Source organism: Haliotis rubra, unplaced genomic scaffold (genome assembly GCF_003918875.1).
Source record: "Haliotis rubra isolate DU_JTF1 unplaced genomic scaffold, ASM391887v1 Scf331, whole genome shotgun sequence".
In the NCBI taxonomy this organism is placed as follows: domain Eukaryota; kingdom Metazoa; phylum Mollusca; class Gastropoda; order Lepetellida; family Haliotidae; genus Haliotis; species Haliotis rubra.
The window spans coordinates 1086064-1098971 of record NW_025767004.1 but is presented as its reverse complement, the minus strand read 5'-3'; the positions used below and the strand labels follow the sequence as shown (position 1 = coordinate 1098971).

At 40.8% G+C, this 12908-nt stretch overlaps 2 protein-coding genes across 2 annotated transcripts in view; both read left to right on the top strand.

The window, feature by feature from the left end:
- LOC124284248 (coiled-coil domain-containing protein 158-like) overlaps positions 1-11291 on the top strand; it is a 38415-nt gene extending 27124 nt beyond the window's left edge. Inside the window, 8 exon segments of the mRNA XM_046720317.1 lie at positions 268-360; positions 1941-2102; positions 4323-4477; positions 5009-5130; positions 5604-5777; positions 7789-7983; positions 8623-8730; positions 9545-11291. Coding sequence (XP_046576273.1) covers positions 268-360; positions 1941-2102; positions 4323-4477; positions 5009-5130; positions 5604-5777; positions 7789-7983; positions 8623-8730; positions 9545-9630 — 1095 coding nt within the window. The 3' untranslated portion in view covers positions 9631-11291.
- Positions 11292-12164: 873 nt separating this feature from the next.
- On the top strand, positions 12165-12638 carry LOC124284231. The gene has a single exon (XM_046720294.1). The coding sequence runs from the start codon at positions 12165-12167 to the stop codon at positions 12636-12638; it is 474 nt and encodes a 157-aa protein (XP_046576250.1).
- The last annotated feature ends 270 nt before the right edge of the window (positions 12639-12908 follow it).

Here is a 12908-nt window from a genome sequence, read left to right as displayed (position 1 = left end):
ACTAGCTGTCTTCACCAATATGCTGGTAGGACCAGTTACAGTTGTATAGGCAATGTATGCAGATAAGTTTAAACTTAGATAAGGCTGTCTGTCTGTGGAGCTTCTGTAAGCAGCCTGCACGTGGAGCTTCTCTAAACAATCTGCAAATGGAGCTAATTATGTTACACCATATTTGACTACATCTGCTCAATAGCTAATTACATATAACCATGTTTGACAACTTCAGCTCAGTAGCTAATTATATATATCCATGTTTGACAACTTCAGGCTGGTCTGAAGACGGCAACAGCACAGGCCAAGATGGAGCAGTTTGAACAAGACATTGCCAGACTCAAGATCAACCACCAGCTGGATCTCAAGGTCAGACAGTCACATTTGCATCACACACAGCATGTTTACTATCACACACAACATGTTTACTATTACACACATGTTTACTATCACACACATGTTTACTATCACACACCACGTTTATGATTACTCATGTTTACTATCACACACCATGTTTACTATCGCACACATGTTTACTATCACACACACCACGTTTATGATTACTCATGTTTACTATCTTTAGGATGTTTACTATCACACACAATGTTTACTATCACACAATGTTTACTATCACACACAATGTTTACTATCACACAGTGTTTACTATCACACACAGTGTTTACTGTCTCACACACAATGTTTACTATCACACAGTGTTTACTATCACACACATTGTTTACTGTCACACACGATGTTTACTATCACACACACAATGTTTACTATCACACACAATGTTTACTGTCGCACACACAATGTTTACTATCACTCACCATGTTTACTATCACACACAATGTTTACTATCACACACAATGTTTACTATCACACAGGATGTTTACTATCACACACATGATGTTTACTATTACATACATGTTTACTATCACACATGTTTACTATCACACACACAATGTTTACTATCACAAATGTTTACTATCACACAAAATGTTTACTATCACACACAGGATGTTTACTATCACAAACAATGTTTACTATCACACCATGTTTACAATCACACACAGGATGTTTACTATCACACAATGTTTACTATCACAAATGGCATGTTTACTATCACACAGCATGTTTACTATCACAGACAATGTTTACTATCACACAGCATGTTTACTATCACAGACAGTATGTTTACTATCACACACCATGTTTACTATCACAGACAGTATGTTTACTATCACACACCATGTTTACTATCACAGACAGTATGTTTACTATCACACACCATGTTTACAATCACACACAGGATGTTTACTATCACACAATGTTTACTATCACAAATGACATGTTTACTATCACACAGGATGTTTACTATCACAGACAATGTTTACAATCGCACACAGGATGTTTACTATCACACAGTGTTTACTATCACAAATGGCATGTTTACTATCACACAGCATGTTTACTATCACAGACAATGTTTACTATCACACAGCATGTTTACTATCACACAATGTTTACTATCACAAATGGCATGTTTACTATCACACAGCATGTTTACTATCACAGACAATGTTTACTATCACACAGCATGTTTACTATCACAGACAATGTTTACTATCACACAGCATGTTTACTATCACAGACAGTATGTTTACTATCACACACCATGTTTACTATCACAGACAGTATGTTTACTGTCACACACCATGTTTACTATCACAGAAAGTATGTCTACTATCACACACCATGTTTACTATCACACACAGGATGTTTACTATCACAGACAGTATGTTTACTATCACACACAGGATGTTTACTATCACACACAGCATGTTTACTATCATAGACAGTATGTTTACTGTCACACATTTACTATCATGCACAGCATGTTTACTACTGCATGCATTACCTGACTAGGTTCTACTATATGTTTACAGGAGGCTGAGCAAGTAATAACTGGCAAGACGCCCTACTCTGCCATACCCCCTACAGGTCGATCCAGTAGAACACATACCCCTGCGTCCCGGAAGGGGAGGGAGTCCGGCGGTTTCACCTACCCCCACAAGCCAGCAACCAGCATTCAAGCACAGGAACCAAAGGTAATGCTGGCAGACATCACATCAGTGGTGACAGTGGTGCTCCTCTATATCTAGAACTGTATGTGGCTTACCATCTACGGTTGTACTGTCAAATCACTTCTCAGCTCAAAGCATATCGTTCCTGAAGGGGTGTCATTAAACTAATTCTTGACCAATGACTTAGTTTTCACAGACTGATTTCAAACACTAGTCACAAGCATAAATCTGGAATCTTAACCAAGAGCAGTCATTACTGACAATATTCATCGCTGGATTATCTAATCCAGACTTCATTATTTACAGAAGCCTACCAAGGTGGAACTTAAAGAAGAACGTGAGACAATTGCAATAATTTGCTGGGTGAAAGATAAAGTCATCAGAAACATGTACTCCAATTTTTTTTCAAACATACGGGTATTTATGCTTTAGTCGTGAAAACAGTTTCTGTTATCTGAGCTTCAGCCATTATGCATATTCCGTTGGAACTCACGTGACCTTTCCGCTTGTGACGTCATATGTGACTAGAGCCGGCCATATTGCCAAAGACCAAGCGCTACAGTAATACAAATCGTGTAGTTTCTGTCGTTTTTGTTTTGTAAATTCTACGGTGGTGGTGTATTGCGTTGCCTGCATCATCTAACAATGGAAAGAGCCACCATTTCTTCCGACATGATTTAGGCAGGATAAATGTTCCAATTGAACGGATTTCTGGTCAAATTGCCCCAGGGTGGTGTTCAAAAGGATTTGTTTAAAATGATATGCCATACATGCATAGTTTTTGTCAACTTTGATGTTATGTTTTGCATATATAATTTATATATATAGTTATGAGTTTACTAATGGAACATTTATCAGAAATATTTCTTCCTAATAACCTTTAAATGAAGAATATAATATCAAAGATGACAAAAACTATGCATTTATGGTATATATTTACTCATTTTAAATACATTTGACCAAATTAGGATCAATGACAAAATTTGCTTGGGCATTTTGTAGCTGGGGCAGTTCGACTGATACCCATGAGCTATATATTATCAAAATCAGTAAGAGATTTCACATAAGCTTGAAAATGTTTCGCTGTATAACGTTCGTCCCGGCTTTGAGCCCTAAATGCTGCAGTCAACCCGACAAATTGCCGATTACATCGGCAAATCATGAAGTACTTGTTACATTCATTGTTTTCTATTTTGTCCAATTACGCACGTCGGCATCAGACTCGCAATTTGTCAGTTGTGTGTGCCAAGAAAGTTGTTCTGTATGTTATTCTAAGGTTATGACCGAGCACATAACTATTTACATAAGAAAAAACTAGGGAATATACATTGTCCTGACTTGTATATTATGATTCACCAGTTTTCGAGGAATAACTTATCTGCGTTATATTATCTCTACTCAAAATGGCTGGGATCTTCTATGGAAACTTAATACGTTATTAATGAGAACTAGGATCCTAATATTTTTCAACAAAATAATTCCAGAGTAATTTTTGCAGCAGATAATTTCTATTTTCCCCCGTCTGAAGCATAATCATTTAAAAAAAAAAAATCCCAGACACCCTGCAGTCACCCATTTGACACAAAAGGAACTGCAAACACATTTTATAAAAATATTTTTAGGCACTAGTCATTTATTTATAGGGGTGGGTGTGATTGTTGGACTGTATCACATTTTGCTGACAAATAATATTCCTGGTAATTTATATGGCCTATTTTTTATATTACTTTAACATCAAGCGGTGCCTCCATTTCACTTGATTCTTCTTCATCTTCACTGGAAGATTATCTTGCAAGATGTAAAATTGGATCGTATTGATACGGTCTAACATCCATTTCAGAAATGACATCAGAACATCTTTTATTGCTTTAGAATCAAAAGACACTATTCAGTTGTGAGGTAAAATCAAGGAGAAAGCCATCAGCAACAGGCACATATGACGTCATGTCATGTGATACCCTCTCTGCTCATTAACTGTGGGGTGTTTCCGTAGTAGGCGGAAATACAAGTACATTTTTTGCATGTTTATTGTGAGTTTACAAACTTTTTGTTCAAGTTTAATCACGGAAGGTGACTTTTAGAATGCCTTTTCCCCTATGACAAGTTTTATTTTCGTTAGTATTCTCCTTTAATGTAAAAAGTGTTCCTGCTGAAACCCAAGTAAATTGCTTGTTAAACGAAGACATATTTGAAATCTATTTAAATGACTGAGTTACGATTCTCTTTGACAACCCACATTCCCAGGAACCCACTGAGAACTATGCTGTAGTGGGCCAGGAGTTGAAGGATCTGCTGAAGGAGATGAGGTCGTTGATTGCTGGACAAAGGGAGGTAACTCAGAAGTCAAACCTGCATCCTTCAGTGTACCATTCCTCACCTGTACAAGCAAGAGATAGAAGGTACATCATTTACCTGTTTCCTTTCCCCACCTTATATACAGCATTGGTCCTTACATCCCCATGTTCAAGATTAGTTCAGGTCCCCAACAACCCATCTTCAGATACCACTCCTTTAACATGTCATGAGGGCCTGGTCTCAGCTCCATGGTGTGGATCACTGATCACTGCCACCCAGTGATATACAGGCTGCAATCAAAATAAACAATAGAAGCAAAGTACATGTATTCAATGATCCTGGGCCTAGATTTTCGAAGCTCTCTTAGCTCTAAGATAGTCGTAAGTGCCATACATTAACATTAACTTATGACTATCTTAGCGCGAAGAGAGCTTCGAAAATCTAGGCCCTGGTATTTACTATTTAGAGAGGAGGTCCCTGCATGTGCTAGTGCCTATTTTAAGTCGTGCAACACAGATGATGCATGACTTTCCTCACCTGCTCATGTCCAACGTCTTTGCTGTATGGTCATGTGCAAGTAGTAAAACTGCAGCTTGACAACAAACTTGGTTACAGTTTGCTTCATGTTCTCTCAGATCTAAGGATTCTGGGTCATCTCCAGACATAGACTCCCTGTCCGACTCTGAGATCGAACCAACCTGGCTCCGGGCAAGGGCAAGGTCAAATATAGACTTTTCAGGGGTGTCATCAGTCCGAGGTAAGATCTTGTCATTTGCTTCGCTTACAGAATTCATGGTATTGATGTTGACAAGCACTGCCATGTGCAACACATTTGGTCTTTAAGTATACTGCTACATCTCCTCAAGTTGTACTGAGTCAGTTAGGACCCCATCCCACAAAGGGGAGTTACTGCTTTGACCATCATATGTATGTAGTATGAGGGAGTATGTGATATTGTCGGTGTGTTGAGCTTGCTTTTTAGCAAGGACTCTAGGTTTAAATTCTGTGCTTCTTGTTGAAAATTGTTAATTTTACAATTTACATGTTTCTACAAAATACTAAACTTCTTTCATCTCTTCATCTATATATTTGGAAAATCAGTTAAAATTGACATTGCTCATCATTTTCACTTCATGAATTTCAGGGATGTTCATTGGTATCTGCACAGATTTCACTTCAAGGTCACATAAGAAAAACTGTTGTTTCAAATTCAGTTTTAATTCATTCCAGAAGTCACCTCGGCCCCACAAACTCCACAGCGTCGTCATCGTAGGAGCTGCTCTGCTGATCTCAGCAGTTCACGGAGTAAACCTCGACAAGACAGTCGGTACGAATCAAGTCGTATATCAGCTGGCAGCTCGCCGGGGCGGTCAGCGTATATCGGTTCTCCTTACAGAAGCAGAGGTAAGCACATTGACTCTGGTCAGCCTGTACAACATCTCCTGGATACAACCAGGATTTCAAACTGTCTACCTTAGTAAATATCATCCCTGACCAGGTCTAGGTAAATATCAGCATGTTGACGTCTCCAACACTCTGCCCTGCCTAGGAAGTGCTTCACATGTGTATAGGGGAGACAGAGTTGCAGTTTGCAGATAATATTGTGCATTATGTGTAAAGGGGATGGTCGGTGAATAGATCCAAATGGCTGTATGTTTGTTGAGGGAATTTACTGGACTCAAATGAGGACTGAGATAAGGATACATTGAATGTTTATGAAGGAGAATAGAAGGTGGGTGGAAGTGCTAGCCTATCTATGTGTCTACCAGTTACTAATTGACCTGTACTGCTTGTACCTAGTTGTATCTCACAATACCTCACAGCTCTGGTTTAAGCCCTTCTTTGATGGTTGTAATAATCATCTGAATTAAAGAAGATGACCTCCATTAAAATCATCTGAATGTTGACTTGATTATTGGCCATTGCGTGACGCTGTCATGAGGGTTGTATCTTCCATATAGGGGATGGTAATGCAGTCTTGTGGTGCAGCTATTAGCTCATATTTGCTCTAACTAGCTTATCTCTATTTCATCATAGCCATACATTCCTGTTTTTGTTTTAGTATCACTGTGAAATATTTAGTTTTGTATACATAGTAGGTGTATATGACCATCTTAGTTGAGACATTTAGTCAACTTCTTCTTTAAACATTTGTTTGTTAATGAGTTACCTCCCTTACACTGATTTCATCCCAATCTGTGAGATTTGATCAACAATAGAAACTCACCTACATTCAGTGGGGTCAAACATTTGCTTATATTTAAGAAAACTGATCTTGTAAGGACTCTACAGTCATATAGTTTGCTCTTTGAATATTCACTTGGTCTTGTAAGTCCAGAAAATGCAAGTGATGAAAGGGACAAAGGGTAATTCCTGTTCACATGAACACAAGATTTCATCATGAACCGCTAATGTGGGCCAGAACATGTATTATGGTTGAGTCTAACTACTAGCACTCTGGACAGAGGAACATGACCAGTTCTGTCTGGGAGTCTTTGACTAATTCATCAGGCAGTGGAGACCATCAAAATGGTGTCCGACTGTTTCAGTGATTTGCTAGGGGAAAATAACCCAAGGCCATTTTCATGATTTTGTCAAGGTTTGACTGGACATTATTCTTCATCATTTTGTTTGAAAACAAATCTGAGGACATTTTGGATGAAGTTCTAAAACCTGCCAACCATACTAATACAATCCTCCCTAAGAAAACCCTTGGATTTGTTCTGGATCTTGAATATGTTTAGATTTTGCAAGGAATGTTATTCATGGTTACTGGACCTTAAAACAAGAACTATGCACCATTATACCATAATCTAGCATTACAAAAACAAGGAACCCGCAAGAGGAAATCCTCACCAGTTGACCACACTCAAGTATGCGGTTTAGGACTGAACTGTGTACATGGTTGTCCTGTGCGAAGGAATTTGATAGGTTTTATTACAGTTGGTTGCAGTTCCAGGGTTTTACACTTCATATTTCTTGATTTCTGATCAGCTCAATATGAATAACGTTCCTATTTCATTGTAAAATGTAAACATATTTAGGATTTAGTGGTGCAATCTGAAGGTTTTCTTTGGTAGATCTGTAATAAGTGCATGTGTTGGAATGTATTATGTGCATGTGTCAGCCTGTATTAAGTGCATGTGTTGAACTGTAATAAGTGCATGTGTTGGACTGTAATAAGTGCATGTGATGGACTGTATTAAGTGCATGTGTCGAGCTGTAATAGTGCATGTGTTGGACTGTAATAAGTGCATGTGTCGGGCTGTAATAAGTGCATGTGTTGGACTGTAATAAGTGCATGTGTTGGACTGTATTAAGTGCATGTTTCGGACTGTAATAAGTGCATGTGTCAGGCTGTATTAAGTGCATGTGTCTGACAGTCAGTGATCCCCTCTGTGTTCCTGCTCACCAGATGGCTCCCTCTCTTGTCATCCATCCTTCTCTGGGTCTGCCAATACCCTTCTTACCTCACTCTGTACCCCGCCCGGTGCACTCCGCCATCAGACACACCCTGCTACTCACCTTGTTGTCTCACCTGTAGACTGCACACCTGTGTCACTTTCACCTAACCCAGATAGAGACATGGACAGCGAAAGCTTTCATCCAGGTAGATGTTGGCAGCTGTGGTATGAACTTGATTGCTGGTGTTTATACCAACATTTGTCTTTCAGAATGAAAAGGCCTTGAGTTTTAGTGTTCCCATTTCAGTGTAAACCTTGTAATTTGTTTTATATATAAAAAACCATTAATACATTATTCATGTAAATGTATTGTTCCTAAATTGTGTCACAAACTTTATTTTTGAGTTCTTGAATTGTTTGTGTGACAAAAGTTGATTCTGTATTTACATTCCTAAGTCCCCATATTTGTCACCATGGTAGCACAAAGAAAAAGTATGACCTGTTTATCTTGTCTGTTCGGTGTGCTATATGTCATCTCAGTGCTTGCCCTTTCCTTTTACCTGCCTCTAAGTTTGGTAGATGCAATCAAGTTCTACCACTAATACATGTAGAATTTGTTCTCTCAGTCTATCTCTTTCTTTCTGTTTTAATGTTCACTACCAAGTTGTTTTTGGAATGATGTGTTCATATTTCTTATTTACTATGATTCGATGCTGTCTTTAAGTGGGATTATAGAAGTATCATTGTTCTAATCAGTGCAACGTAAAGTGCAAATTCACAAACCAAACTGATTGCAGTGGTGAATCTAGTCTGCTGTGATATGTACAACTTATTTCTGTGTGCAGCGTCCATGTCCTCCCTGACCCCAGACACACAGGTGCTGTGTAAGAGACTGGAGGAGAAGATCGAGAACCTCACCAAGATGGGAGGCAACCTGCAGCGTGAAAACAGAGGTAGGTCACACAGTCAACCTGCAGCTCGAACACAGCGGTAGGTCACACAGTCAAACGGTGGCGTGAGACCAGAGGTAGTCCTTGTTGTGTTGGAGACAATCTACAACATGAGACCAGATGTAGTCTTTGTTGTGTTGGAGACAATCTGCAACATAAGACCAGAGGTAGTCCTTGTGTTGGAGACGATCTGCAACATGAGACCAGAGGTAGTCCTTGTTGAGTTGGAGACAATCTGCAACATAAGACCGGAGGTGGTCCTTGTTGTGTTGGAGACAATCTGCAACATGAGACCAGAGGTAGTCCTTGTTGTGTTGGAGACAATCTGCAACATGAGACCAGAGGTAGTCCTTGTTGTGTTGGAGACAATCTGCAACATGAGACCAGAGGTAGTCCTTGTTGTGTTGGAGACAATCTGCAACATGAGACCAGAGGTAGTCCTTGTTGAGTTGGAGACTGAGTGAGTGAGTATGGTTTTACGTAGCTTTTAGCAATATTGCAGCAATATCACGTCAGGAGACACCAGAAATGGGCTTCACACATTGTACCCATGTGGGGACTCAAACCAAGGTCTCGAGAGTAACGAGCAGACACTTTAACCACTTGACTGAGATGTCTAATGTGAAACGAGTAACATGATCAAACGTGTAAGCATTGAAATTGCTCTTCCATATTTAGTATTAGTCACAAGTCACAAGTCTGTTTTAAGTTTGTTTGTGTGTCCTAGGTTCTGATGCAGATATCTCTGTTTATCAGAGCAGCAGCAGAACATTCCACAAACATATGGTTGTAGATATGTCCTCTTCTCCTGTTCCAGAAATGGCCAACTTAATGACAATGCATGGGAGGAAGATAGATTCAGTGCGGGAACATGAACGCAAACTACGGAAGAGTCCCAGATAATGTCGGACTGTTCCAGATCCGTCCAATACTAAACATTTCTGTGATACCCCTGTACAGTGAAGCTGAGGAACACTGTTCTCCACACCTTTTTTAGGTTTTATTTATTTTGACTATATATTGGTCCTTCTTGTATCAGGAGTAGTTTCTCTCTAGGATGATGAGTGTCACATGCAAAACTGTCAAACCTGAGTGAGGAGGCTACAGTCGCTCAGGGAATACATGTTACTCTGTTTTAGTTCAAACATGCAGAAGTCATGTGTGGAAGTACATGGTTGATATTATCATTACCATTATACTGTTGAAAGACAAGCATCCATAATGAGTCTTGTAAGTCATAATGTTTGACGATTCATCTAATATTTCTGAACATTTTCCTGAGAGAAGGCAATCAATTTTCAGATAGAAAGGAAATGTATACTACATCTGTATCACCAACAAAAGGAAAATGATTTAAAGTGTTTGTAAAAGTATTGCATGTCTGATTATGTTGCCACTCAAGTACATCTCTAACAGGCCAGTATAGTATCAGATGTCCTGTAGAGACCAGATAAGCTGCACCCAGAAGATGGAATGTCTGGTATGGTGATCTCTACTGGATGAAGTCATAGTTCTACTGTTACATGACCAGCATCAGCAGCACTGAGTGCCAGTTTGGTTGGTGATTATCATCATCAGAGGCCCAGGTGGAATCTGACAGGATAATGGTGGGAAGCTGGTCCGTGTTGATCTCCTGAAACCAGGTCCACTGGGTGGCAGTTGTGCGCGTCTCTTATCAAGATGTTTGAAATGAGGGATAATAATTTGAAATTGAATATATGATTACCCTGCAGCATCTCACCATTCCATGTATTCAAATGTGAAGGTAGAAGTATAGTTTCACTCATTTCATTTCTTCTGAAGTATTAAATCATGCCATATGTCAACAATTTGCGAGATACTTTTCACCATTTGAACATAATTTTCTGACCAGTATTACATAGTTTTCTGCAACTTCATAATTCAACATTTCCAGTGGCCGAGCCAGGCCATTTTACTACCTCATCCTGTCTACACAGAATTCCTTTGTAACCCACAAGCAGAGATGCAGCATGAGTTTTTGTTGTTATAAATTAGACTGAAACCATAGAAGCATGTCCCTCCATGGATGTAGCAGAAAAAAACTGTCGGTGTGAGTAGCTGTCATCCGTGTGAAGTCTGGTGAATGAAAGGATCAAGTCACCGCTGTATGCCAGTATTTACAAGAAAGGACAGGATCACTCCTCTCTGACAATCAGTTCTGTAAGGACCAAGTATTTTATGACACCTACCACTGTGAATGTATGACAGACCATGTTGGTTTCTTGCATCATGAGATACTGAATGCCATATTTATATTTATCATTGATGTTCATCCCAATATATACATATTGTTATGGGTGGGTGGGAGACATTTACGTCATTGATAAGTTTGGTACAGAAGCACAAGAAGTAGCATTATATACTTGGAAACATGTTAATGTAAATAAGCCTGCATGAACTTGTAAAGTAGTCCAACAGTATTTCTGTAAGGAAACTTCTATGGGTTTGTATGTACTTATTCCATATGGTTTACAATATATCGTATTTGTATCTATTTTATTGTCTTTGTACAATGTCGGCAATAAAGCATTCACTGAAATGAGTCACATGGGTTCTTCTGCTCGGCAATATGCTCAATCATACATCGTCTGTAAGGACCCACATTAACCACTGATGTCAGCAGATTGTGCCAAACTGGAAATATATTCTTATATACATCCTCTCTGGTTCCTGTAGGATGGGACCACCAAGATGGCCACTCATCACAATGAGCACTGTTTTGTCTGGTCCAGATTTGAGTACTACCAGGCCCTTGGGTCATGTTACGCCAAGCTCGTGTGGTCAAGATTCAAGTATTCACTGGCAGCCGTCATATAGGTGGAATGCTGCTGAGTGCCGCGTTAATCAACACTTGAGTTACTTTGGATGTGTAGGGCTTCAGACTGAGTGTAACCACCAGGAGTCAGCTCTATGCGTGGGGCTTCAGACTGAGTGTAACCACCAGGAGTCGGCCAGAGTGTAACCACCAGAAGTGGCTCGATGTGTGGGACTTCAGACAGAGTGTAACCACCAGGGTCGTGCTCTATGTGTGGGGGCTTCAAACAGAGGATAACCACCAGGAGTCGGCTCTATGTGTGCGGCTTCAAACTGAGTGTAACCACCAGGAGTCAGCTGTGGGGCTTCAGACTGAACCACCAGTGCTCTATGTGTGGGGCCACCAGTGTAACCACCAGGAGTCGGCTCTATGTGTGGGGCTTCAGACTGAGTGTAACCACCAGGAGTCACCTACTTCAGGAGTCAACCACCAGGAGTCTCGATGTGTGGGGCTTCAGACTGAGTGTAACCACCAGGAGTCGGCTCTATGTGTGGGCTCTATGCTTCAGACTGAGTGTAACCACCAGGAGTCGGCTCTATGTGTGGGGCTTCAGACTGAGTGTGGGGCTTCAGACTGAGTGTAACCACCAGGAGTCGGCTCTATGTGTGGGCTTCAGACTGAGTGTAACCACCAGGAGTCGGCTCTATGTGTGGGGCTTCAGACTGAGTGTAACCACCAGGAGTCAGCTCTATGTGTGGGGCTTCAAACAGAGTGTAACCACCAGGAGTCGGCTCTATGTGTGGGGCTTCAGACTGAGTGTAACCACCAGGAGTCAGCTCTATGTGTGGGGCTTCAAACAGAGTGTAACCACCAGGAGTCGGCTCGATGTGTGGGGCTTCAGACAGAGTGTAACCACCAGGAGTCAGCTCTATGTGTGGGGCTTCAGACTGAGTGTAACCACCAGGAGTCAGCTCTATGTGTGGGGCTTCAGACTGAGTGTAACCACCAGGAGTCAGCTCTATGTGTGGGGCTTCAGACTGAGTGTAACCACCAGGAGTCGGCTCGATGTGTAGGGCTTCAGATAGAGTGTAACCACCAGGAGTCAGCTCGATGTGTGGGGCTTCAAACAGTGTAACCACCAGGAGTCGGCTCGATGTGTGGGGCTTCAAACAGAGTGTAACCACCAGGAGTCGGCTCTATGTGTGGGGCTTCAAACAGAGCATAACCACCAGGAGTCGGCTCGATGTGTGGGGCTTCAGACAGAGTGTAACCACCAGGAGTCAGCTCGATGTGTGGGGCTTCAAACAGAGTGTTACCACCAGGAGTCGGCTCGATGTGTGGGGCTTCAGACAGAGTGTAACCACCAGGAGTCGGCTCGATGTGTGGGGCTTCAAACAGAGTGTAA